This window comes from Felis catus, chromosome E1 (assembly GCF_018350175.1).
Source record: "Felis catus isolate Fca126 chromosome E1, F.catus_Fca126_mat1.0, whole genome shotgun sequence".
Lineage (NCBI taxonomy): Eukaryota > Metazoa > Chordata > Mammalia > Carnivora > Felidae > Felis > Felis catus.
The window spans coordinates 54,965,122-54,991,548 of record NC_058381.1 but is presented as its reverse complement, the minus strand read 5'-3'; the positions used below and the strand labels follow the sequence as shown (position 1 = coordinate 54,991,548).

Sequence of the window (26,427 nt, the reverse complement as noted above, 5' to 3'; positions counted from 1 at the left end):
TTTTCATTGTTGTTATTGAGTTGCATGAACTCTTTATATATTTGGTATATTAACCCCTTATCTGATATATGACTTGCAAACATTTTCTCCCATTCTTTCGGCTACCTTTTCATTTCATTGATTGTTTCTTTTGCTGTGCACAAGACTCTAATATGAGGGGCGCCTGGGTGGCTCAGTTGGTTAAGCATCCAACTCATCACGAGCATGCACACTTATCTTGATGAGTGTGTTGACCTAGTCCTTATGTGAATCCCCCACTTTTGTCAGAGCAGGACTGTGTTTCAGTGGCTCAGGGCTGTATCCACAGAAGAGTGCCTGGCACTTGGTGGGACCTTCACAGTTAGGTGTGGACTTGGTAAATAATGAGGGCGCTGGACCGAGAGAGACACACCCCCATTCCTTAGCGCCACCACCCCCCCACCCCCGCCCTGGTGGTCTAGAAATCAGCCAGGTGTCATAAGTCTCTCGGTTTCAGCTCAGGTCCTGATCTCACAGTTGATGAGTTCAAACCCCGAGTCAGGCTCTGTGCTAACAGTGTGGATCCTGCTTGGGATTCTGTTTCTCTCTCTCTCTCTCTGCTCCTCCTCCACTCACACGTGCTCTCTCTCAAAATAAACATTTAAAAAACAAGCAAGTTTTTAATATGCAGCTCAGTCCTACTTATTATTAATTTTTGCTTTTGTTGCTCGTGTTTTTGATGTCATTTCCAAAACTCTGTGCCAAGACCAACGTCAAGATGCTTTTTTCCCTGTTTCCGCCTAAGAGTTTTACAGTTTCAGGTGTTACATTTAAGCCTGAATCCATTTTGAGTCAACATTTGTGAGGGGTCCAAGTCCGTTGTTCTGCATGTGGTTCTCCAGTTTTCCCATCACCATTTCTTGAGCAGACTCTTCTTCCCCCCTTGGCCACTCTTGGCTCCCTTGTCAAAGGTTAGTTGGCTTTACATGTGGGGAGTTATTTGTGGGCTTTCAATTCCGATCTAGAGGCTTTTATGCCGGTACCATACTGTTTTGATTACTGTAGATTGGTAATATGCTGTGTGTCACTACAGGACTGAGCCTTCTTCTTCTCTCAGCCCTTCCGAATGTGCCCCAGACCCCAGGACTTCCAGGAAGACCTCCTCTCTCCACAGCTGGCTCTGGACACCTGGGAAGAAATACCTTCATCTGTTCTCCAAAGTTGTTCTTCAAGGGGCACCTGGGTGGCTCAGTCAGTAAGCATCCAACCTTGGCTCAGGTCATGATCTCACGATCTGTGAGTTCAAGCCCCATGTTGGGCTCTGGGCCAACAGCTCAGAGCCTGGAGCCTGCTTCAGATTCTGTGTCCCCCTCTCCTGCTCACGCTGTGTCTCTGTCTCAGAAATAAAATAAACATAAAAAAAATTTTTTTTAAGTTTAAAAATTTTAAAAAAGGGAGGGGGGTGTCTCAGTGGCTCAGTTTGTTGAGTGTCTGACTTCAGCTCAGATGACGATCTCGCGTTTGTGGGTTCAAGCCCCATGTCGGGCTCTGTGCTGACAGCTCAGAACCTGGAGCCTGCTTTGGATTCTGCGTCTTCCTCTCTCTCTACCCCTCCCTTTCTTGTGCTCTGTCTCGCAAAAAAATACAACAAACGTTTAAAAAATTAAAAAAAAAAACAAAGCTGTTCTTTAAGAGTTTTAGCTACTAGGTTATAAATCAGGATCCCAATTAAATTAGGTCAGGTTAAGGCTAGAATTTGCTTTATTACTAATTAGAGAACCCAGTTCACCAGCCTTCTCTCAGCCTCCTGCCCTAGGCTTATTATGTCTGACTGCCTATCTAGCATCTAAAGCTTCACCCGGAGCACTAATAATAACGTAGAGTGCTAGCCCCATCCCAGGATTGTGTCCTCAAAACTCTGCATGCCTTTTCTCACTTAATTCCTATAACAACTCTTACGAGCCCAGTTTACAGATACAAAAACTGAGGCTCAGGAAGGTTCAATAGGTTGCCCGTGGCCACACAGCTTGTAAGCGGTGCTTGGGGTTAAAGCCCAGGTCTGTCTGATCCTACAGCCTGCACTTTTATGCCCTTGGTTGTAACGCCTGAGCAAATGCATCTCTAAATGCACCAAGGTTGCTAACCTGACACCTGAGTGGGAAGGAGGCTCTGCTCCCCGCTGCTGGGACCCACTGCTGTGGTAGAGAAATGTTTCTGGAGCTGACATGCAGGCTATTGTACCCCTTGGGCCCTAAGCCCAATAGGTCCGATGCATCCTGCTGAGACCCTTCTGCAGAAACACATCATCCTGCCCCTCCTCACTCTGAACAGCCCTGTCTCCTCTTTCCTACGTAGTGGGGACTTCCGTGCCCTGTGATCTGGCCCTTCTAAGAAATTGCACCCAGTTTGCTGAATAATTAAAAGCAGGAAATACTCTATAAAAGGAAGTGAATAGGTAAGAAACTCAAAGGCGGCCCAGTCAAACAAAGTGCAAGCTGGGGCTCCGGCAGAGCTCTGAGAGTCCAGCTGGGATCCGAGTGCGAGCTCCGGTTGTGGGTCCAGAGGGACAAGGAGCCCGAGAGGCAGGACCATGCAGCTGCCGCTAGTTCTTCTCCTTCTCAGCCTCCCAGGTGAGCGCGGCTGGGGCCCTGGGGACTTCGTACTATTAGGGCAGGGCAGGGGATGGATAGCGACCCCAGGCTGAAGGGGAAGTGTCATATCTGGAGAAATGAGAAGTGGCTCTTTTTCATTTATTCAGCAAAAGCATACTGGGGTCTTACTCTGTGCCAGGCATACACCAGGCCCTGAGGAAGTGAAGGGAAAAGGGAAACAGGGCTGGCCATTAAAAAGAGGACCCCATGGGATGCCTGGGTGGCTCAGTTGGTTAAGCGTCCGACTTCGGCTCAGGTCATGATCTCATGGTTCATGAGTTCGAGCCCCGCGTTGGGCTCTGTGCTGACAGCTCAGAGCCTGGAGCTGCTTCTGATTCTGTGTCTCCCTCTCTTTCTGCCCCTCCCCTGCTCATGCTCTGTCTCTCTCCCTCTCAAAAATAAATAAACATTAAAAAAAATTAAAAAGAGGACCCCAGATAGCTCAGTGGGTAAGACATGCAGATAAGCAGCAACAAATGGCAAGACACTGAAGCATTGATGGTGTGTGCTCAGAGGTCCAAGCGAGTCTGGCTGAAGGAGATACAGAAAGCCATACAGACAGCATCCGTTTGATGAACCTTGAAGAAAGGGATCAGCCCTTCAAGCAGAGAGGGGAGAAGAGCATTCCAGGGAGAGGGGAGTGCTTGGCCAAGACATGGAGGCTTGAGAAAGGATGGGGCATTCGTGGGCTGAGGGCCCACAGTGGGCAGGGGGCCCACAGTGGGCAGGGGGCCATGGGGTGACTGGTTGGTTGTGAGGCTGGAAACATACAAGACAAGATTACGAAGGCCGTTGGAGGCCAGGCCTAGGAATCAAGCCTTTGAAAGAGAAAATTGCTCAGGATCCCAGGTGGGAGATGGGAGATGGGTTGTGTATTTTTTCCTCCTTGGAAAGCCACTGCACAACGAAAAGACATTAGGGACAGTTCAGAGGTTTGCAGAACAGATGCTGCGTGTGTGGGTCACACAGTCTTCTCTCTGGGCCAGGAGACTGACCATCTGGCAAAACAGACTGGTCCACAGGGATCCCCCAAAAAGGGCATAGCTAGGGAGTGGGGAGACTGGAGTTCCAGTCCTGACAGGGACATGTGACACGAGCAAGTCCCTCGTTGCTCTAAGACCTGGATTTCTGGTGTGGATGAAAGTCCCTGAAGCCCTTCCTAGCTGTAACGTTGTGGGACCCTGTTATTCGGATCAGATATAAATAGATGAGGACTGTGGTCATTCTCGAATTATTGCCGCCATTGTTGATTTTATCAGTGATGAGGAAGACCATGATAATGCCTGCAGATGGGTGGGGAGGGCAGCAGCTTCTCTGTGACTTTTACACTCCTTAGGCGGGACTCCAAATGGCCCAGAATTCCCAAAGAACAGCAATTCAGAATGCCTGCATCTCCCCCAGGACTCTACCTGTGCATTTGAGTTCAGAGACCCCATCTGCTCCTCTCTTAATCCCAACATCCAGCTCAGCAGGAGGCCAAGGGTAAGGGTGAGCTGCCTGGGCTCCCACACACAGCACACACACACACAGTAGAGTCAGATGCACACACCCCCATTCACATCTGTGCTCTCACACACTCATACAGAGTTAGACACACACTCATGTGCACACACAGGCTCGCATACAATAAGCCACACACACTGTCTTCTCCCCCAGACGAAGGCTGAGAGGCACAGTGGCTGCTCTGACTTGGGCAGGGCGGGTGCCACAGAGACAAGACAGGGTGTCCCTCATCCTCCTCCAACTCTGCAAGTTAATGAGGGAAGAGGGTGAAGTAGTCAATGATGCAAGAAAAGCCACCCCACTAGCAAATGGCCATTAGACACTCTGGGGTTACTTCTGTGAAACAAAGAATGAATGTGGATGGGCTGAGGTCAGAATGACCCAACTTCCGGTAGAACGTTCTTGTCTGCTCAGTTTTGTGGTCCTGCAGCAACCTAGAGGAGAAGGCAGGGTGCTGGCACAGATGGGTGCTCAGAAAGCATCTGCACGTAGAAGCAGAGAACCACAGACCTGTAGCCCAGAAATTACTCTTTGGAGCCCGAGCTGGTGCAGTTGCAAGGGGACCCCAGCAGGGACACCTGCCCCATCATTGCAAGGCAAGGTGGGCTCAACCCCCTCTGCACATCCCACACTCACATGAGCCCCTCTGCTCTGAGCCCTGCCCTTGGCTGCCTTTGGCCCATTTTGTGTCATTTGTCACTTGCTATCAACCCAGATAGCAACTGTTTTCTCGATTTTGACACGAGACTATTCACCAAGGATTGTGCATATGGGCAAATTTCCCTGAGGGATTGACATGAAGGGAGAGAATTTCCATCTCAGAGTCAGGGATAGGAAAAATGGAGATTCAAACAGCTTAGGGTTTGAAAACGCATCGGTCCCACTCCCGAGTCCTCCTGTGAGCTGACTGCTGTCCTTCCTTCACACCAACTCTCGACAAAACACAAAGACTTGATGAGTGGTTCTGCCCATCGCGGGCTGTGCTTATAAAAGCCTCCCACATATTTCTTTTTATTTTATTTTGTTTTTAAAATTTTTTTAATGTTTATTTACTTTTGAGAGACAGAGATAGAGCACAAGCAGGGGAGGGACAGAGAGAGGGAGACACAGAATCCAAAGCAGACTCCAGGCTCTGAGTCATCAGCACAGAGCCCGACGCAGGGCTCGAACCCACAAATGGTGAGATCATGACCTGAGCGCAAGTCAGATGCTTAACCGACTGAGCCACCCAGGCGTGCTGCACATATTTCTTTTTAAAACAAGCCCAATCACGTTATGAATGCCTTACTGCCAGATTAAATTAACAAAGCTATGGTCAATGACACTTTGGTTTTGAAGGAGTGGCATCTCTCTTCCACTCTTCCATCTCTCTTCTTTGATTGTTGGCAAATACCATCTACACTGAGTCTTGGCTTTGGATTGTAGCTATATTGTCGATGTCTGACCATTTCTGCTGACTCTTTTTTTTTAATATGTATTTATTTTTGAGAGAGAGAGAGAGAGAGAGAGGGCATGAGCGAGGGAGGAGCAGAGAGAGAGGGAGACACAGAATCTGAAGCAGGCTCCAGACTCTGAGCTGTCAGCACAGAGCCCGACGCGGGGCTCAAACCCACTAACCATGAGATCATGACCAGACACGTAACCAACTGAGCCACCCAGGTGCCCTTTCTGCTGACTCTTGCATCTGATTTTAATTTACATCATTGGTGTCCCTTAGCAACCTTTTTCCTAATTGAGTTCTTCTGCTTATTACCATTTTTTCTTAGTTGTTTTGTTAGTGATGTTGTAAACATTTTCACGTAATAGAAATGTATGATTTAGAAAGTGACATTCTGGGGGCGCCTGGGTGGCTCAGTTGGTTAAGTGTCCGACTTCAGCTCAGGTCATGATCTCATGGTTCGTGGGTTCGAGCCCCGCATCAGGCTCTGTGCTGACAGAACCCAGAGCCTGGAGCCTGCTTCGGGTTCTGTGTCTCCCTCTCTCTGTGTCCCTCCCCTGCTCATATTCTCTCTCTCTCTCTCTCTCTCTCTCAAAAATAAATAAACTTAAAAAAAAAGGGAAGTGAAATTCTGCCCTCCACCCCAATTTCAGCACTGACCACTGATAAAAGTTTACAACAACTACTGTCCTGTTTTTTTTTTCCTATGCATGCCAGAATCGAATGATTCTGTCCAAAGATCTTGATGTCCAGGTTCTTTGTAAAAACAATCATAAACTTGGGACACTTGGGTGGCTCAGTCAGTTGAGCATCCAACTTCAGCTCAGGTCATGATCTCACCATTCGTGGGTTCGAGCCCCACATTACGCTCTGTACTGACAGCTCAGAGTCTGGAGCCTGCTTCGGATTCTGTGTCTCCCCCTCTCTCTCTGCCCCTCCCCTGCTCACACTCTGTCTCTGTCTCTGTCTCTCCCATCTACATAGATATAGATGTAGATGTACACTGAGTCTGTCTGTGTCCCTCTCTCTCAAAATCTCTGCTCCTCAGTGTCCTAGTGAGGGAGACAGTGAGAGAGGCTGGTAATGGTAACAAAATACCAGTGCAGCACCCAGGTTCCTATAAAGGCATGGGAGCCACGGGACGAAGCAGTTCTGGTTGGGAAAGGGAACAAGGTGACCAGTAGGCAGGCTGGGCTTGGAGAAGGGTTTCCAGATGGAAGGAAGGATGTGAGCAGTGACATGGCCCCTGAGAGGGGTCAGAGAAGAGAAAATTGGGGGCATCAGGCTATAAGGTCCAGTGGAGGCAGGGAGGGGTAGGAAACAGTGGTGGACAGAGAACTTGGATCTAAATGGAAGAAAGAAAAGAATTGAATGCCCAACTAAAGAGTTTTAAATCATCCTGAGGCAGTGGCAAGTGGTTGCAGAAGAGATCATGAGATCTGCTCATGACAAGTGCTGCTGAGGACGGGATGGGGACAGTTTTAGCACATGACTCCAGCAGTGATATGCAGAAGGCACTGGAGAAGGGGGTGCAGTGGAGAAATCTTGCTGGATGCCACAGCCATGATCTAGGCACCAGATGAGCTCCTGACCTAGTGACAGTCTCTCACTGGTGAGGCAACCTCCGAAAGATGGTCTGCGGTTTGACATGTACCCGAGTGTTACAACAACCTGCAGAATGGAAAGTAACACAGCCTTTTGCAAACCAAGAAGCAATACCCAGGGAAGTTAAGTAGCTTGCCCAAGATTTCCCAAGTAGCGTGCGGTAGACGTGTCTTTCTGTGTCCACACTCACTCTCTTTCTGCTGTGTCATGCTGTCATCACGAATGGAGGGGAGGAAAGAAGAGAATCATTTTGAGAAACATTTTTGAGGCAGAGTTGACTAACTTGTTTACCAACCAGTTGTAGAGGGAAAAGGGAAGGACAGGACTAATGAAGATGCCAAGATCTCCTTCAAGTCCGTTAGTGGCGCAATTGGGTTATTTTTTTTAATTTTTTAATGTTTATTTTTGAAAGAGAGAGAGAAGCAGAGTATGAGTGGGGTGGGGTGGCAGAGAGAGAGGGAGACACAGAATCTGAAGCAGGTTCCTGGCTCTGAGCTGTCAGCACAGAGCCCAACGCGGGGCTCGAACTCACGAACTGTGAGATCATGACCCAAACCAAAGTCGGACACTTAACCAACTGAGCCACCAAGGCTCCGTGAACCACAGTTGGTTGGAAAAGCATAGATAGAGCTCATTCTACTGATGGAATACTACTTTTGTTTCCAAAGGCTGCTGTAACAAATTACCACAAACTTAGTGGCTTGAAATGACAACATTTACTATCTTGCAGTTCTGAAAGTCAGAAGTCCAAAATAGTCTGACTGGCTGAAATCAAGTTGTAGGCAAAGCTGGATTCCCTCCAGAGGTCCTGGAGAAGAATCCTCTTTCTCACCTTGTTCAGCTTTGAGAGGCTGCCTACATTCTTTGGCTTATGATCCTTTGTCTTCCCTCAAAGCCGGCAATGTAGCATCTTCCAATCTCCCCCTGACTCTGACACCCTCGTTTTCATCTTATAAGGACCTTGGTGACGGCCTCAGACCCAACTGAATAATGCAGGATAATCGCCCTACCTCAAGGCTGATAACTTAATCACATCTGCAAATTCCCTTTGGCCCTGTAAAGTGATATATTCACACATTCTTAGGATTAGGATATCAACGTCTTTGGTGGGGCATAATTCTGCCAACCACAAATGCAAACCTCATGTGACCTAAAATAGCATCAGGGAGAAGGTTCGAGGTGTGAAGAGGTTCACCTTCCTGGTACCACAGACCTGACTCCCTCTGCCCCATGCAGACGCCCCCACCTCCTTGGCCTGGCCCTGAGGCTCTCCATCTAAGACAGTCAGGAGAGGCTTCCATTGTGTTCCTCTGCTTCTCTGTGATTGTTCACGTCCATGTGACCAAGGCACAAGTGATCATTGCCAAGGACAAAGAGTGTCTGTCCAGCCACATATGGGCAGCTTAGCTGGCTCAGTCCCCAGAGCAGAAGAATACCCTTTGCACCTGTGCTTGTCCTTAACCCGTCCCACTCCCAGTTGACCTTTGCTAGCATGCTATGTGAGCCCTCCACTAGAAAAAAGAAATACTGAAGAAGACCAAGTTCTGTAACTATTGATTTTGGGGTAGAGATGTATAGTGTGTGTCTAGAAATGGTAGACTGGAGCTAAGGGGAGAATTGGGGCCACAAACATGGGATTTGGGGGACCATCAGCATATTGACAGTAACTGAAATCATAGAAATGGAGAATCCCTCCATGGGGATATAATAAAGTGGGACAACATGAGACCTGGAGAGGGGACCCTGGGCTACTGCCGAGGTGTTCTCAGACTGGATCACACTGACTCACAACAACTGACTTGGGGCCTCTCTTTCGAGCTGTGTGGCCAGTGACATTGCCTCGATTATCTGAAACCAGCCAGGGTGGGAATAGTTACACTACAGAAATTGGAAAAATGCTACAGACAGAGATTTTCTCCCCCAGAGGCCTAGTTGTTAAGTATTTATTTACCAACACACCACTGTCTGCACCAAGATTTAAAGAAGGAAGAAGCGAAATCAGCAGAGGCCTCTGAGATGAGCAGTCAGAGAAGGAAGAGGTTAAATGAGGGCTGAGTTGAGAAGACCAGGAAAGACAGTGTCAGAGGTTTGGGAGTTTTGTTGCTGTGAACAGGGCCCATGAGATGAGGGACCCAAGAGGCCGGGACATTGTCACCAAGAGAGCTGACAGGGAAGCTGGATGGAGGAGGTGGATGTTCAGGGTGAGCCAGGGCATGGCCCAGAAGGCGAGGACCCTGGATCAGTCCTTTGACATCAGCCTGGGGCCACTTGAGCCCATGGGGCTCAGGTAGCAGAAGATGTATCTTGGGATTCTGTCTTCTAGGTTGCCTCTCCATCCAAGGCCCAGAGTCCGTGAGGGGCTTAGAGGGCGGATCTGTGACTGTGCGGTGTGACTATAAACCAAGATGGGAGACCTATAGGAAGTGGTGGTGTCGTGGAGCATACTGGGAGTTGTGCAGGACCCTCGTTCGAACCACAGGATCACAGCTAGAAGTGAAGAGAGACCGTGTGTCCATTGGGGACAACCAGAGTCACCACTTCCTCACAGTGACCATGGAGAAAGTCAGGCAAAATGACACAGACACTTACTGGTGTGGGATCAGCAAGACTGGACGTGACCTCGGGGCACCTATCAGAGTGACCATTGAGCCAGGTGAGAACTTTCTCATGTACACAGTGAGGCCCTTGTGCTCAGGACAGAAAGATTGAGGTTCCTCCTGCCCGAGGGCAGAAGGAAAATAGTTGAGTGCCTGAGAACAGCGTCTTCATCACCATCTGAGGTTCCCTGAGGCATCCAGCTGATGCAGGGCAGGGCTGGCCAGCATTGGGGTGGGGGTGGGGACGTGGACCCTGCCTTCGATGCCCACAGCCCAGGCCTGCTTTCCTGTGGACCAGAAAGCCCTGGCAGCCCCACATTCTCCCATCAGAGTTCTGGCTTGACCTTGGACGCCCGCAGACATTACTCTAGGAAGTGGTCACTCTCTGACAGTCACACTCCAGACCCGCCATTACACAGAGAGGAGAAGGGGAGACACCTGGGGAAGCCCAGAGGGCCCCAGCACTGAACCCCAGGAGCTTGGCCAATCCATAGTGGCTGTGGGACCCCAGTCACTCTCTTCTCTGTTTTTTCCTGGCTGCATAAGAGGGAGCAGGGAGTTAGAGGGACCCAGAAAGGGGCTGGTGTAACAGTGGATGCTTTAAGGCAAAAGGAAGGCTTTGACCATTAAGCTAATGTCACGGGGCCCCTCTGGCAGTCCTGGGGTCTCCTCAGGCCTGAGACTCAACTAAAAAAACAGGTCATGGTTACTCAGGAATCCATGACCAAGTAGGCCACCATAAATCGTCTTCATAGTGCCTCATGAAGATGTTTAACTTATCACAACCATTGCTCACGATTGAACCAGAATGCGCCCTCTGGTTCACCAGTCCTCCAAAGTCCTCCTCCTCCTTACCACCCAAATAACTGGGGCACCTCACTTCCAGAACCACCTGTCCTCGAGCCCAGCTCAGGCACCACTTGAAAGAAAAGACCAGGGACTTGCCCCCAGCCAAGAGTCCCACCTAAGAGGGATAAGCGGAGAGAAGGTGGAAAGATTTATCTCTCTCCCCCCAAGCAAGTACAGTGCTTCTTCTTATTTCATTTTTATTTCTTCTTGTCACACTTTAAAGTGATGGAAAGCAACTATGCTGCAATTCTGAAGACTCAGCAGCAAGGGAGAAGCATGGGGACTGTATCCAGAGACACAATTCCCAGTGCAGGGGCAGGGCAGCTCCCGGGGAGGGCTAGCAGGGCACTAGCCGCACACGAGTGCCCTGTCTGTGCCCATAACTTGTGACTGACTCTGCCCGTGTCTAGAGGGAACACTTCTGACCACCTTGGCGAGCATGCTATCCAGGAGAACCACCAATGGCCATGCAGGGGTATCGTCTGTCTCCTACAGCAGGTGAGTGGCTGCCATCCTTACCCACCCCTACTTGGGGCCTCTCAAACTCTGCTTCTGTGCCCTCACATGATGCCAGAGCCGCCACAGCCAAGGTCAAGGCCCAAAGTGCCCCCCTCCATTGCTCCTGCCCATCACTCCTCACCCCTGTCTCCCCATGCCAGCCCTCCCCGGGAAGCCACTCTGTAGAATCTTTTTCTCTATAAATATCATCTGCCCATTTAGTTGTCAACAAAAAAAGCCTGATGACCTAGTGCGTGCCACTACATAGCAAAGTCACAGAAGCAGGCACACAGCCTGTTGTGAGGGACCCTACTGTGCCAAGAGGCACTCTGGGAAAGGGGAGCCACAGAAGGGGCGATTAGAAAGGAACACGAGCCCCTGGGGCACCTGGGTGGCTCAGTCAGTTAAGCATCGGACTTTGGCTCAGATCATGATCTCGCAGTTTGTGTGCTGACAGCTCAGAGCTTGGAGCCTGCTTCACATTCTGTTTCCCTCTTCTCTCTGCCCTTCCCTGCTCTAGCTCTGTGTCTCTCTCTCTCAAAAAATAAACGTTAAAAAAAATTTTTAATAAAGAAAAAAGAAAGGAAGGTGGACCCAGAACAAAGAAAAACCAAAAAGTTGAAGTTACTTCTGAGATGCCCTTGTGGTTGGGCCATTAAGGTTCATGGCGGCCTTCAGAGTAGGGCTGCGGGGCTTGGCCAGAGTAGGGTCACAGGCTTGGCCGGGCTGGCAAGTGCCTACTGTGTCAGGGAAGCAAGCGTGACAGCGCCTGGGGTGCCTGGGGCCTGACGGCTCTGTCCCCTCTTGCAGGAACCGCTACATCCTTCTGGTGTTCGTGAAAGTGCCCATCTTGCTCATATTGGTTGGTGTTGTCCTTTGGTTGAAGGGCCTCAGTAACGACAGTCTGTCTACATGAACTTGTCCTTGATCTTCTCACCAAAGACACAGCCGCTCAGAAAGACGGATGAACAGAACCTTCTGACCCCTGGACCCCATTTCCAGAGGAGACGTGGGCTGTGGAAGAAATGCCTCTGAGTCCTTAGGACACGGTGACTGAGGCTGGGGGTGCTAAGGTGAAGCCCGGGCACCCTCCTTGCTCGGCACAGCTCAGGGACAGAGCTCAGGGCCCTCGTGGGGAGTCAGGGGGTGCCAGAGAGCCAGCACCTGTTCCATTCCTGCAGGCAGCAAATGCCCCTGCCCCACGGGGCTCATGGTCAGAGCTGCTGGCCTGGAGCCCAAGCCCTGTCCTCCCTGACACCAGCTCAGCACACTTTATGTCCAGACTTCTGGTTTATAGGGTTGTTTCTTAAGTCAGGTTGGGTTCGGATGACTTGTGCCCATGAGAACCTGACAGATGCCCGTGTGCGCACACACACACACACACACACACACACACACACACACACAGATGGTGGGCTCCTGGTTCTGGGGCATCGCCCCTCTGCCCTGGGAGGACACCGCTCTGACAGCCAAGCAGAAGAGGGACCAGGAGTCTCTCTGGACCTAGCTCCAGTGCCGGCCTTCCTCCACCTCCACCCCCCATCTTCCTCCTCTGTCCTGGCTCCCCAGGGCTCCCTGCCCCTCACCCCTCCAGGCCTGGGGCTTCCTGGGTGCTGCCTCTGTTCCTCAGGGCTGCTGGGCCTCAGAAACTACCTCAAGGTTGGGGAGCGCATTCAGGAAAACTGTCTGAGGGAAGTGATGTTACCTTTCCTAAATGATGATGTGTAAATAATCTTAATAATTAATTTGTTTAAATAATGTTAATGATTAAAAATGTCTAACAGGGGCACCTGGGTGGCTCAGTCGGTTGAGCATCCGACTTCAGCTCAGGTCATGATCTCACAGTCTGTGAGTTCGAGCCCCGCGTCGGGCTCTGTGCTGACAGCTCAGAGCCTGGAGCCTGTTTCAGATTCTGTGTCTCCCCCTCTCTGCCCCTTCCCCGCCATGGTCTGTTTCTCTCTGTCTCTCAAATATGAATAAATGTTAAAAAAAAAATTAAAAAAAAATGTCTAAGATAGGGTGCCTGGCTGGCTCAGTCAGTGGAGTGTGCAACTCTTGATCTCAGGGTTGTGAGTTCAAGCCCCATGCTGGTTGTAGAGATTACTTAAAAATAAAATGGTAAAGGGGAGCCTGGGTAGCTCAGTTGGTTAAGCATCTGACTCTTGGTTTCAGTTCAGGTCATGATCTTACAGTTTGTGAGTCTGAGCCTCACGTCAGGCTCTGTGCTAACAGTGCGGAGCCTGGTTGGGATTCTCTCTCTCTCTCTCTCTCTCTCTCTCTGCTTTACCCATGCACTCTCTCTCTCAAAATAAATAAATAAACAAAAAAATATATCCACCATCAGCAAATTTCAAATATACAGCACAGTATTATTAACTATAGTCTTCATACTATACATTAGAGCCCAGAATTTATCTTAAAACTGAAAGTTTGTGCCCTCTGAGCAACATCTCACCATTTTCCCCATGCCCCAGCTCTTGGTTCTATGAGGAATATTTCCCTCTGAACTTGTCCACCCTGCCCTTTGTGCTAATAAGTAGGCCCTGGTTCTCAGCCTCAGGAGGCCACGGGAAGATGCCTCACCAGTGGGTAAAGGAGAAGCGAATTCCTGTGCCCAGCCTGGAAGCTGGGAAAAACCCCCACCCACTGGGAAGCTATAGTGCCTTCCCTTTGCCCTTCAGCCAATGAAAAACCTTCTCCCACTTGATGCTTGGTTTGGAGCTCTGGTCAGTGGCGGGCCTGAAATTCCACTGTGCCCAGAGAAGACAGACTTTGAGTCAGACTAAGACCCAGTGAGTCACTCTTTTGGGGACCAAGGTCCACAGTCCACCAGCTCCAAAGGTCCACCTTTGTGAAAACTTCCCTGGATCCAGCCTCCTCAAGGTGCAACCAGATTCAGGTGACAACCAGCTCTTGGGGGGCAAGGCCAGCTGGCCCAAAAGGGTACAAGGCTACTGACAGTTGCTGCCCTGATGCCAGCTTTTCCCATAGTGTCTTACTGTTGATATTCAACAACCTCTATGTCTTTGTGAAGTTTCTGTGGTTGGATTGCTACTCTCAGGACTTCATCCAAGAGAATGCATTGGAGTAGGCATCTGTCGTCTGTCCTGAACACCTCCCCCCCACCACACACACACACACACACACACACACACACACACACACATTTCTGGGAACCCCTTTGGTTCCCATGAAAACTGTCAAGCAAAACTTGTCTCTTACACCCACTGTCCAGGGTACAGAGAAAGACAGAAATTATAAATTAGGTACTGGGGCCGGGGAGCATTTTCCAGCAAATGTGTTTCCACTAGGAGCCGGGTGCCAAAGCCCCCATGCCCTTAAACAGCTCTAGACTGGCACAGTTCCTCATGTGTTCACTTTAGCACATGTTGTAACCCAGAGTTAGCGGAGACAGAGAAGTGGAGAGCACAGGGACACATTGCTCTTCTAAGCAGGAAACACGGCTGGGACACCTGGGGGGCTCAGACAGTTCAGAGCCTGACTCTTGATTTTGGCTCAGGTCATGATCTCATGGTTTGTGGGTTCGAGCCCTGCATCAGTCTCTGCTGGCATTGTGGAGCTGCTTGGGATTCTCTCTCTCTCTCCCTCTCCCTCTCCCTCTCCCTCTCCCTCTCCCTCTCCCTCTCCAGAATAGAAAATACACTTAACAATGTATATATTTTGAGGCACCTGGGTGGCTCAGTCTGGTTAGGCATCTGACTTTGGCTCGGGTCATGATCTTGGGAATCGTGAGTTCGAACCCCGTGTGAGGCTCTGTGCTAACAGCTCAGCGCCTGGAGGCTGCTTCGGATTCTGTGTCTCATTCTCTCTCTGCCTTCTCAAAAATAAATAAACTTTAACAAAATTAAAAAAAAAAACAATATATGTATCTATATTTTAAAAGTATGTTAGAAAAAAAAGAAAGAAACACAACTTCTCCTTCCCCATGAGTCTCCTTCTCGTGGATCCTTACTTCTTTTTTTTCTCTCTCTCTCTCTGGAGGGTCTGTACTTCTGAGAAGCTTTGCAACCACAGAGGAAGTTCACCAAGAGCAGGGTGAAGCTGGTCAGAGCAGGAGAAGCTGTGGCAGCCCCACCCAGAAAGGACACCACAGTGGGAAGGGCCCTGCCAGCACCTGGGGCATTGGGTTTGTTCTGTTTGATGCCAGATATGTCCTGAATGGAGTTTTTTTCTCTTCCTTTTTTTCCCAGTATTTTTCAATGCTTATTTATTTTTGGGAGAGAGAGAGAGAGAGAGAGAGAGAGAGAGAGAGAGAGAGACATTGCACAAGCAGGGGAGGGACAGAGAGAGAGGGAGACAGAGAATCCAAAACAGGCTCCAAGCTCTGAGCTGTCAGCACAGAGCCTGACATGGAGCTCGAACTCACGAACCATGAGATCATGACCTGAGTCAAAGTCAGATGCTTAACTGACCGAGCCACCCAGGTGCCCCCTGAATGATATTTTCTTAACCAATGAAGCTAAAGGATGAAGTTTCTAGCACTTTCCCTGCCTGGCCTCTGAAGCATCTCTCCCTACAGCTCACCAGTCTGGCTTGTTCCACCTGCCTTGGGCTTCCAGATCCTCATGGCTGGTCTCCTTATGTGCCCCCTGCGCCCCAGCCCGGCTGTCTGGGAGTCAAGTCTCCACCCAGAATGGGGTCCAGATTCAGCCCCAACAGCTCTCCTGGGCTCCTCCTAAACCCATGCCGTGGAGGCTAACAGCAAAGAGGCCTGGGGGCTGGGCTTCCTCTGGGCACCACTGTCTCATCTCATCTTGCTGGAAGGGGACCCTGAATTCCTCCACCCCAGGTCCTAATTTGCTGGTCATCTTTCTTCAAATCTTTTCTTAGCTTAGGAACATCAGACCTACAGCTCCCTGCCCACGTCCTGCTATGCCAGCTCCAACAGAGTTCATGAATCACCCTTGAATCTTTGCAGCCCCAAGATGGGGGCCAACTCATCATGGCCAGGACAGAAGGTGTCCTGAGGGTAGAGGTCAGCCTCAGTCCCCGAGAGATGGGACCACCGTGCAGCAGGGAGCTGCAAAGATGACTTTGGGGGAATGAGGGCCAAGGCTACTGTTCCCGCTGAAAACATGGGTCTGGGGCCAGGTCTGATCCTCACGCCCTCATTTATTCATCCACTCATTCACTCATTCATTCATTCATTCATTCATACATTCAACAAATGCAACTAAATTACCTACTGACTCCAGGCACCGTTTTCAGGGCACATTGACTATTGTATGAATGAGGGGAGCCCCCCGGATATCTCCTCCTGTACATTTGGCTTGAAATGCAAGAACCTGACCTCATTATCAATTGCCCCCCCTTTATCACTGAATAGAAAGGTTTCAGGTGACAAGGTAAATCATGGGTTCTCCTCTGGCAGCCACCATTGGAGATGATTTAGAAAGCACAGCTTGGGATTCAAACAGTAATGAGATACTACTACCCACCTACTAGAATAGCCAAAATCCAAAACATCCACAACACTAAATGCTGGTGATGGTGTGGAGCTATAGGAACACTCGTTCATTGCTGGCGGGAATGCACATGGATTTTTATAGCAGTTTTATTCTCTTTTGTTTTCAATATTTATTTATTTATTTATTTATTTATTTTGAGAGAGACAGAGACAGCATGAGTGGGGGAGGGGCAGAGAGAGGGAGAAAGAGAGGGTCCCAAGCAGGCTCTGTGCTGCTAGCACAGAGCCTGACGTGGGGCTCGAACCCTCGAAACTGTGAGATCATGACCTGAACCGAAACGGAGGGTCAAACACCCAGGAGCCCCAGTAAGTCCCAAATTCTAAAGCAACTATGGAGGCCGCCCCTCCTTCCTCTGGCTGACCCTGACCCTCCTCTGGGGTGGGACCTAGCCTCACTTGCCCCCAGGCTCTTGGGTCTCCCTCCACCTTTGTGAGGAGCTCTGAGGGGTGACACAGACCGCATCTGATTCCCAAAGCTTCTGTCACTGGAACCCTCAGCACATCATCTAGGATACCAGAAACACTATCCGTGTCATCAGCCAGTCATCTGGTATACCCACTCACAGTGTCTGCCACTTGCAACAAGAAAATAAGAAGCTAGAGGAGGCTGCATTTAGAATGAACCAGAAGCTTACGAACAGGTTTTAACAAGTTACCAAGAAATGTCGACCAGGATAAGAGGGAAGGAAGATAACTCTAGTTCAGGCACAATGAATAACAGATACCTGAAGACAGGAAGCTGGGGAGGGAGACACCATAGGGTGATGGTTAACATGATGGCATCTGAAACTGGACAGACCTGAGTTCACACCCCAGCTCTGTTGTTTCCTTGCCTGCCATCTCGGACCTTTTGCTCTCACTAACCATCAATTTCCTCACCTAGAAAATGGGGATGAGCACAGATCCTGTCTCACAAAGCAATCATGACCACGGAGATTAAAGAACACCCTGCGGGCCAAGCGTTAGCTCAGAGCTCTCAGTCCACTCTTGGAAGTGCTTGGGGAAGTCAGTAAGAAACCAGGACCACTCAGGCTCTTTGAGACATCTTTCCAGGCAGATGAGAGAGGAGACCCAGAAGCTCTGGGCAATGGGACAGCTCCCTCAGGACACTAGCTCCTCACAGAGGACACAAAATAACACTAAATTACCTGAAAGCAGACCAGAAAGGACCTGGAAAGGGACTCATAAAAGAGTTTATCTGGTTTGGCAGGTAAAGCAAAGTACATTAAAAAAAAAATTCTTCTTGGGAATGCAAGCTGGTGCAGCCACTCTGGAAAACAGTATGGATGTTCCTCAAAAAACTAAAAAATAGAACTACCCTACGACGGCAATTGCATTACTAGGCCTTTATCCATGGGATACAGTGTGCTATTTCAGAGGGACACATGCACCCCCATGTTTATGGCAGCACTATCAATAACAAAAGTATGGAAAGGGCCCAAATGTCCATCAAGGGATGAATAGATAAAGAAGATGTGGTATACACACACACACACACACACACACACACACACACACAATGGAGTATTACTCGGCAATCAAAAAGAATGAAATCTTTCCATTTACAACTACATGGATGGAACTGAAGGGTATTATGCTAAGTGAAATTAGTCAGAGAAAGACAAAAATCATATGACTTCACTCCTATGAGGACTTTAAGAGACAGAACAGATGAACATAAGGGAAGGGAAACAAAAATAATATAAGAACAGGGAGGGGGACAAAACAGAAAAGACTCATAAATATGGAGAACAAACTGAAGGTTGTTGGAGGGGTTGTGGGAGGGGGAGGGGCTAAATGGGTAAGGGTGTTAAGGAATCTACTCCTGAAATCATTGTTGCACCATATGCTAACTAACTTGGATGTAAATTTTAAAAAATAAAAAATAAAACTTGGGGCGCCTGGGTGGCTCAGTTGGTTGGGCGACCGACTTCGGCTCAGGTCATGATCTCACAGTCCGTGAGTTCGAGCCCTGCATCGGGCTCTGTGCTGACAGCTTGGAGCCTGTTTCAGATTCTGTGTCTCCCTCTCTCTCTGACCCTCCCCCATTCATGCTCTGTCTCTCTATGTCTCAAAAATAAATAAACGTCAAATTTTTAAAAAATTAAAAAAAAATAAAACTAAAAAAATTCTTCTGAAAAACATAAAATTAAATAAATTCTTCTGTGCTAAGTTGGTCCCCAAGATAAAGCTGAACTCCTGGGAATTCACTATGTGGTTTAAACCTGGGTTTTACTGAAAGAGCCACTTCCTTTTTAAGAAGGAATTAACGGTTTGGATGACTCACTAGACACAGCAGGGTGGCAACAGAGCCGAAGTGAAAGACAAGCTCCTAGATCCCTCAGGTGGGAGTGCACAGTGGTGCCAGCCCAGAGTGAGCCACCTGAGTTCACACCCAGAACTGGGAACTTGAATTTTATGTAATCCGCCTCTGCAGGTAGCAACAAGAAGGGGACAAGAGGGGCGCCTGGGTGGCTCAGTCGGTTCAGCGTCCGACTTTAGCTCAGGTCATGATCTTACAGTTCATGGGTTCGAGCCCCGCATCAGGCTCCGTGCTCACAGCTCGGAGCCTGGAGCCTGCTTTGGATTCTGTGTCTCCCTCTCTCTCTGCCCCTCCCCTGCTCACACTCTGTCTGTCTCTCTCTCTCTCAAAAATAAATAAACATTTAAAAATAATTAAAAATAAAATGAGATAAAATAAAAAATAAATTAAAAAGAACAGAACAAGAAACCTAGCCCCTGGGGCAAATCCAGACTTTCCCCACCATCAACCCAGAGTGATGTGATAGATGCTGCAGATAAGGGAAGCTCCCTGAGCCACTGCTGGCACCCCTCCTGGGAAGCTGGGCCTGGGCCCCTCAGCCAATCTCTGGTCCATCCCTTGGTCCTGGCCCCGACGTTGTCCCAGTCAGAGCCTGGTGGAGGGTGACCCGGAAGCCACATGCGGTCACCAGTCCTCTTGTGTACCATCTCCCTTCTGGCACATTCGGACACTCTCCATCTCATTCAGACACTCTGCACACCGGTATTGTGCACTAAGCAGGCAAGAAACACTGCAGGGGACACCGTGGGGGACTCCAGAGGAAACAGATCCCAAAGAAACCTGGCCACACACCTCTCACCTGGCGAGAGGATAAACAAGTCTTGCTCAGCAATGAAAAAAAAACCACAACTGGGGCACCGGGGTGGCTCAGTTGGTTAAGCAACTCTTGATTTCGGCTCAGGTCATGATCTCACGGTTCCTGAGTTCAAGCCCTGCATCGGGCTCTGCACTCACATCCCACAGCCTGCTCGGGATCCTCTCTCCCCTCTCTCTCTGCCCCTCCCCTGCTCTTTCTCTCTCTGTTTCTCAAAAATAAATAAATGTTGGGGCGCCTGGGTGGCGCAGTCGGTTAAGCGTCCGACTTCAGCCAGGTCACGATCTCGCGGTCCGTGAGTTCGAGCCCCGCGTCAGGCTCTGGGCTGATGGCTCAGAGCCTGGAGCCTGTTTCCGATTCTGTGTCTCCCTCTCTCTCTGCCCCTCCCCCGTTCATGCTCTGTCTCTCTCTCTGTCCCAAAAATAAATAAACGTTGAAAAAAAAATTTATAAAAATAAATAAATAAATAAATAAATAAATGTTAAAAAAATGTTTTTAAAGAAACAACCTACCAGATGCTCTAGAGCAGGGATGGGTCATGCTAAGTGAGAGAAGCCAGGTGCAAAAGACAAAGTCTACATGATTCCCTTCAGATACAATTCTGGGAGGGGCAAAAAAGAAGCAATAATAGAGACAGAAAGCAGACTGGTGGTTCCCCAGGGCTGGGGTACAGGGGGATGGGGAGTGACCATTGTATGGAGTTTCTTTTGCTGTGATGAAAGTATTTTGGAACAAAATCAATGTGGTGATTGCATGACATTGTGAATGTACTAAATGCCACATGAAAATGGTTCAATTTATTTTGTGTGAGTTTCATCTAAAATTCACATTTTAGGGCACCTGGGTGGCTCAGTCAGTTAGGCATCTGACTCTTGATTTCGGCTCAAATTATGATCTCAATGTTTGTGGGATTGAGCCCCATATTGGGCTCTGTGCTGACAGCATGGAGCCTGCTTGGGATTCTCTCTCTCCCTCTCTCTCTGCCCCTCCCCTGCTTATGCTCTCTATCTCTCAAAATGAATAAATAAACATTTTAAAAAAATAAAATAAAATTCAGAACCAGAAAAGACACCGCATAGCCAAAGCCATCTTGAAAAAGAAAACCAAAGCAGGAGGCATCACAATCCCGGACTTCAAGCTGTATTACAAAGCTGTAATCATCAAGACAGTATGGTACTGGCACAAAAACAGACACTCAGATCAATGGAACAGATTACAGAACCCAGAAATTGACCCACAAATGTATGGCCAACTGATCTTTGATGAAACAGGAAAGAATATCCAATGGAATGAAGACAGTCTCTTCAGCAAATGGTGCTGGGAAAACTGGACAGCGACATGCAGAAAAATGAACCTGGGCCACTTTCTTACACCGTCCACAAAATTAACTCAAAATGGATGAAAGACCTAATGTAAGACAGGAAGCCATCAAAATCCTAGAGGAGAAAGCAGGCAAAAACCTCTTTGACCTCAGCCACAGCAACTTCTTATTCAACACGTCTCCAGAGTCAAGGGAAACAAAAGCAAAACTGAACTATTGGAACCTCATCAAAATAAAACTCTTCTGCACAGCGAAGGAAACAATCAGCAAAACTAAAAGGCAACCAACAGAATGTGAGACGATATTTGCAAATGACATATCAGATAAAAGGTTAGTCTCCAAAGTCTATAAAGAACTTATCAAACTCAACTCCCAAAAACCAAATAATCCAGTGAAGAAAGGGGCAAAAGACATGAATAGACACTTCTCCAAAGAAGACATCCAGATGGCCAACCGACACATGAAACAATGCTCAACATCACTCATCGTCAGGGAAATACAAATCAAAACCACAATGAGATACCACCTCACACCTGTCAGAATGGCTAACATTAACAACTCAGGCAACAACGGACGTTGGCGAGGATGTGGAGAAAGAGGATCTCTTTTGCCCTGCTGGTGGGAATGCAAACTGGTATAGCCACTCTGGAAAGCAGTATGGAGGTTCCTCAAAAAACTAAAAATAGAACTACCCTACGACCCAGCAATTGCACTATTAGGCATTTATCCACGGGATACAGGTGTGCTGTTTCAAAGGGACACATGCACCCCCATGTTTATAGCAGCACCATCAACAATAGCCAAAGAACAGAAAGAGCCCAAGTGTCCATCGATGGATGAATGAATAAAGAAGATGTGGTATATATATATATACAATGGAGTATTACTCAGCAATCAAAATGAAATCTTGCCATTTACAACTATGTGGATGGAACTGGAGGGTATTGTGCTAAGTGAAATTAGTCAGTCAGTGAAAGACAAATATATGACTTCACTCATATGAAGACTTTAAGATACAAGACAGATGAACATAAGGGAAGGGAAGCAAAAATAATATAAAAACAGGGAGGGGAACAAAACAGAAGAGACTCTTAAATATAGAGACCAAACAGAGGGTTGCTGGAGGAGTTTTGGGAGGGGAGATGGGCTAAATGCGTAAGGGATATTAAGGAATCTACTCCTGAAATCATTGATGCACTATATGCTAACTAACTTGGGTGTAAATTAAATAATTAACTAATTAAAAAATAAAGAAATAAAATAAAATTCACATTTTAGGTGAGTCCCACATAAAAAAAGACAAAAAAATCTATAATTTTTTAAAGCAGCTCAGTGGTTGCCAGAGACTGAAGGTGGGGTGTGGACTGACTGCAAAAGGGCACGAGGGAACTTTCCAGAGTGATGGAAGATTTCCACCTTATGAGCGTGGTAGTAGTTTCACAGTTATATCCATTTACTAAAACTTGTCCAACTGTGTACTTACAGTTAGGGATTTTCATTTTACTATAAGTTACACGTCAATGAAGCTTTTTTAAAAAAGTTCTCAAATGGAAGCACCTGGGTGGCTCCGTTGGTTAAGTGTCCAACTCTTGATCTCAGTTCAGGTCATGATCTCGAAGTCCGTGAGTTCGAGCCCTCCATCAGGATCTGTGCTGCCATGAGGAGCCTGCTTGGGGTTCTCTGTCTTCTTCTCTCTGCCCCTCCCCTGTTCATATTCTCTCTCTCTCCCCCCCCCAAAAAAGAAATAAGCAATTAAAAAAAAAATTGCCTCCCAACATTGTCAAATGTTCTCTGAGGGCAAAATCCTCCCGGAGGAGAACCACTGGAGCAGGCGCATAGTAGATCTTCCATTCTGGCTTCTGTACCTCATAGCCTCACTTGTGTGTCATCTGCTGGTCTCTGCCTGCCTTCTGGGGGACCTGTCCAGATCACAATGTCCCCTTCGGTCACAAATCTGCTGTTCAGCATGATCGTTATGGGTTTTTTTTTTTAATTAATTAATTTATTTTTTAATGTTTTACTTATTCTTGGAGAGAGACAGACAGAGCATGAGCGGGTGAGGGACTGAGCGAGAGGGACACAGAATCCGAAGCAGGCTCCAGGCTCTGAACTGTCAGCACAGAGCTCCACGTGGGGCTCGAACCCACAAGCCCTGAGATCATGACCTGAGACAAAGTCAGATGCCTAACCGACTGAGCCACCCAGGCACCCCCAGTATGTTTTTTTTTAATTTTTATTGACATTTATTCACTTTTGAGAGACAGAACACAAGCAGGGGAGAGGCAGAGACAGAGGGAGACAGAAAATCCGAAGCAGGCTCCAGCCTCTGAGCTGTCAGCACAGAGCCTGACGCGGGGCTCAAACTCACAGACCGTGAGATCATGACCTGAACTGAAGTTGGACACTCAACCGACTGAACCACCCAGGCGTCCCTTTAATGTTTTCTTTTGTTAAGCCCATCCAACAGACTTTATATTCTTCATCAGATCATCTCAACAACAGAAGTCTCCAGAGAATTAAACCTATCGTTGGTTCTACTGACTTTTATGGTGGCTTGTTTCCTTCTGTGCTCAATAATATTATAGTGGGAGCTTGCATTTGGCTAAATTTAATGTGGCCAAATGTGATTGAGAATGACTTCCCTCCGGGAAGTATTTATGTTTGTTTCTGCTGGATATCATTTTAATTTAAGTTTTCCTGCTTTGGGTTTCCCTATGTGTGGGAAGGGTAAATTTGAATCCCAGCCTCATGCTTACAATTCTCAAAGGATGCTATTCATATTATCATGATTGTTCATACCGTTTTCTCCTTGAAGCTGCAATAAAAGCAGGTTATAGTTATCATTAATTATTATTACTATTACTGTTTGAATCATTTCCCTTTGTTCACAAGCAGGTAATTCCTAATCTACTATTTTCCTGAGAACGCAGACCCTTTAGAGATTCTGGTCTTAAATTGTGTCTTAAGTACAGCTCCTCCCTTTCAGTGGCCTGAGTCTACTGTGCCCCAGACTCTGAGTTCATTCCAGAACACTGACCTCCCTGTAAGAGCACTTGGCGGGAGTAGCCACAAGCTTCCTCTCTGGTTTCACTGGTAACTATTCATTTTGGAGTTTTAGTTGCTTTGTGTGGCCTTTGGGGATGCCCTTGGAGTTGGCTGAGGCAAGTTGCTTCCTACTCTTTGCATGATGGTCTCAGCATTGCCTTCATCGTGTGGCTGGTTCTCCCCCAGAGAGTGTGAAGTAAACAGTGATCACACCCAGACTCAGGGCTTCTGGGAAAGAAAATCGGGTGACCGCTCTGAGAAACCTTCCAGGAGCCCTGACCACCAGCTCTCCCATGACATCTCATTGGCTGGTTGAGACAAAGGTGACACCTTGAACCGATCACTCATTCACATGGGGAAGGGGGGGGGGACAGCCAGACAAGATGGTGGCTCCATCTTGGGGGAACAGAAGTTGTGTAGGAGGCCGTCCAGATGTCTGCCACAGAAACCTTCCTAGAACCCACTCTATTCTCTGGCCCGTCTGGTATCTTCTTGGATCCCTGTGCCTTGGTTTATGTAAACAAGACAAACTCTCTGCTCTCACACCCACCTCTCAAGGCCTCGGGCTCTCTGTGAGCTGAGCTTTGGGAATGTGACTCTTTCCTCCTCTCCTGGGTTTCCCAAATCAGTTTCCCCCTGGGCAATAGCAACTCCCCTTTTTTGCAAACAGAAGGCTCCTCGAGGGCACAGGCTTCTCACAGCTCAAGTCTTTCCTTAGCCATCCTCTCTTTCCTGCTTTTTTTTTAAACATTTATTTATTTTTGAGAGACAGAGCGAGACAGAGCATGAGTGGGGGAGAGGCAGAGAGAGGAGGAACACAGAATCCAAAGCAAGCTCCAGGTTCTGAGCTGTCAGCACAGAGCCCGATGTGGAACTTGAACTCAGGGGCCACAAGATCATGACCTGAGCCAAAGTCGGATGCTTAACCGCCTGAGTCACCCAGGCACCCCCTCTCTTTCCCACTTTTAAGGATAAACCCAGGTGATTGTGGCCCTGGTAACAACAACTATTAATACTTTATTCAGCTGCTAATTTCTCTCTGAAATTTTTCCAGATTTCTGAGGGAACAACTGCCCTTTCAGTGCTAAGGCCCTTTAAGTTAGCTCAGCTCTCCTCCCTGTTCCCAGGAAGGGTATGTCCTCAGGGCATCCTCACCTGACGTCAGCAGAAGAAAGATGGGGCATTGCTGGTGTGGGCCTGGGAGCAGGAAGAATCCGAAATTCTACAAGGCACAGACCAGAGTCCCCAGTTAGGAGGTCCCCGGTGTATGGTGGTAGAGTTTAGTCTGATCCTTTGCCAGAGACACCTAATTGAGCCTCAGTGACATCCCTGCTCAGCTACTGGTGATCATCCCTTCAGACGGAGCAGCCAGAGACAGCACAAGATGTCATCTGACATCTGGCCCTCAAGTTTATGCAGGAAGTGGAGGACTTTTGGATGTGTCTTCCGATGTCTCATTTGGTGATGTGCACCTGCTGTGAGCCCTTGGTGTGCTGTGATTTGCTCCCCGCTCCAACCAACCTTGGGAAAAAACAAACAAACGTAGATTATATTACCAGGATAATAAAGAACTGACAGTCCCTCCCCATGTTGGTAACACAGAGGCTACCGCAGAATCATATGGGTCTCCACCACCCACCACTTGATATCATGTTCCAAAGATAAGATGAACACCAGTGAAACCGATCCTGATAAAGCAAATATGGGAAGGGGAAAAAAATCCCTCGCTAACCAGAACCTAATTTTCAAACAGGAAACAGGGGCAGTATGGTCGTCTTTGAGACTTTTATTTAGGGCACAAAGAGAGAAAATGACAGCCTTGGAGAGGAAGGGTGGCTGGCCACAGGCAGAAGTGGTAGTGCAATAAGGAAGCTTGCCACACGTAGAACGTCCGATGCATTCTCCTTATTAAGTCACCAAGACAAAGCTCATGGCCACGTTTCCAAAACTCGACCCAGCTCTGTACATTTCTGGCACTGTTACCTTTTTTAATACATGAAATTAAGACGCAGCTGGAGGGGTGGAAGGAGAAGGTAGATGGAAAGGGATCTGGGCTGGGAGCTGGGTAATTAGCAACCAGACCAATATGGTAGCCCCAAGCTGCATGTGGCTACTGAGCATGTGACGGTGTGGCCGCTGGGCACTGAGATGCACCGTAAGCATCAAATATACACCTGGTGTTGAAGATTTATTATGAAAAACCAATTTTTAGTATCTCCATATCATCAAATGATAATATTTTGAGTGTACTAGGTTAAATCAAATGTACTACTGAAATTAATTTCACCTTTTTAAAAAGTTTTTTTAACATGGCTCCTAGGAAATTTAAAATTACAC

The 26,427-nt window shown here is 48.1% G+C and overlaps 2 protein-coding genes across 4 annotated transcripts in view; one reads left to right on the top strand and one right to left on the bottom strand.

The window, feature by feature from the left end:
* Positions 1-2,403: 2,403 nt before the first annotated feature.
* CD300LB (CD300 molecule like family member b) lies at positions 2,404-12,044 on the top strand. 2 transcript variants are annotated; one of them, XM_006940554.3, is made up of 4 exons: positions 2,405-2,588; positions 9,479-9,808; positions 11,012-11,099; positions 11,910-12,044. In XM_006940554.3, the coding sequence occupies exons 1-4, from the start codon at positions 2,549-2,551 to the stop codon at positions 12,013-12,015; spliced, it is 564 nt and encodes a 187-aa protein (XP_006940616.2). In that variant the 5' UTR covers positions 2,405-2,548; the 3' UTR covers positions 12,016-12,044. The 2 variants fall into 2 exon arrangements, with proteins under 2 accessions (XP_044899987.1, XP_006940616.2); XM_045044052.1 differs by lacking the exon at positions 11,910-12,044 and having other exon boundaries at positions 2,404-2,588; positions 10,825-11,056.
* Positions 11,647-26,427, bottom strand: part of CD300A (CD300a molecule) — a 49,485-nt gene continuing 34,704 nt past the window's right edge. Inside the window, exons 9-10 of one of the 2 annotated variants that reach the window (XR_006589279.1) lie at positions 25,246-25,611; positions 11,647-12,113 (exon numbers count right to left, since the gene is read on the bottom strand). Coding sequence is in view for 1 of the 2 variants with exons in the window: in XM_011289340.3 (XP_011287642.1) it covers positions 25,438-25,611 (174 nt within the window). In the remaining variant the exon portion in view is untranslated. Of the gene's footprint in view, positions 12,114-25,087; positions 25,612-26,427 lie in introns of those variants that run through there. The other variant, XM_011289340.3, reaches the window with a different exon arrangement.

Excerpts from the sequence above, each read along its gene's own strand:
- CD300LB (XM_006940554.3), top strand. The coding sequence starts at position 2,549 with ATGCAGCTGCCGCTAGTTCTTCTCCTTCTCAGCCTCCCAG. Across the intron at positions 2,589-9,478 it reads TCTCCTTCTCAGCCTCCCAG|GTTGCCTCTCCATCCAAGGC; the intron begins GTGAGCGCGGCT and ends TCTGTCTTCTAG. Across the intron at positions 9,809-11,011 it reads CAGAGTGACCATTGAGCCAG|AGGGAACACTTCTGACCACC; the intron begins GTGAGAACTTTC and ends GCCCGTGTCTAG.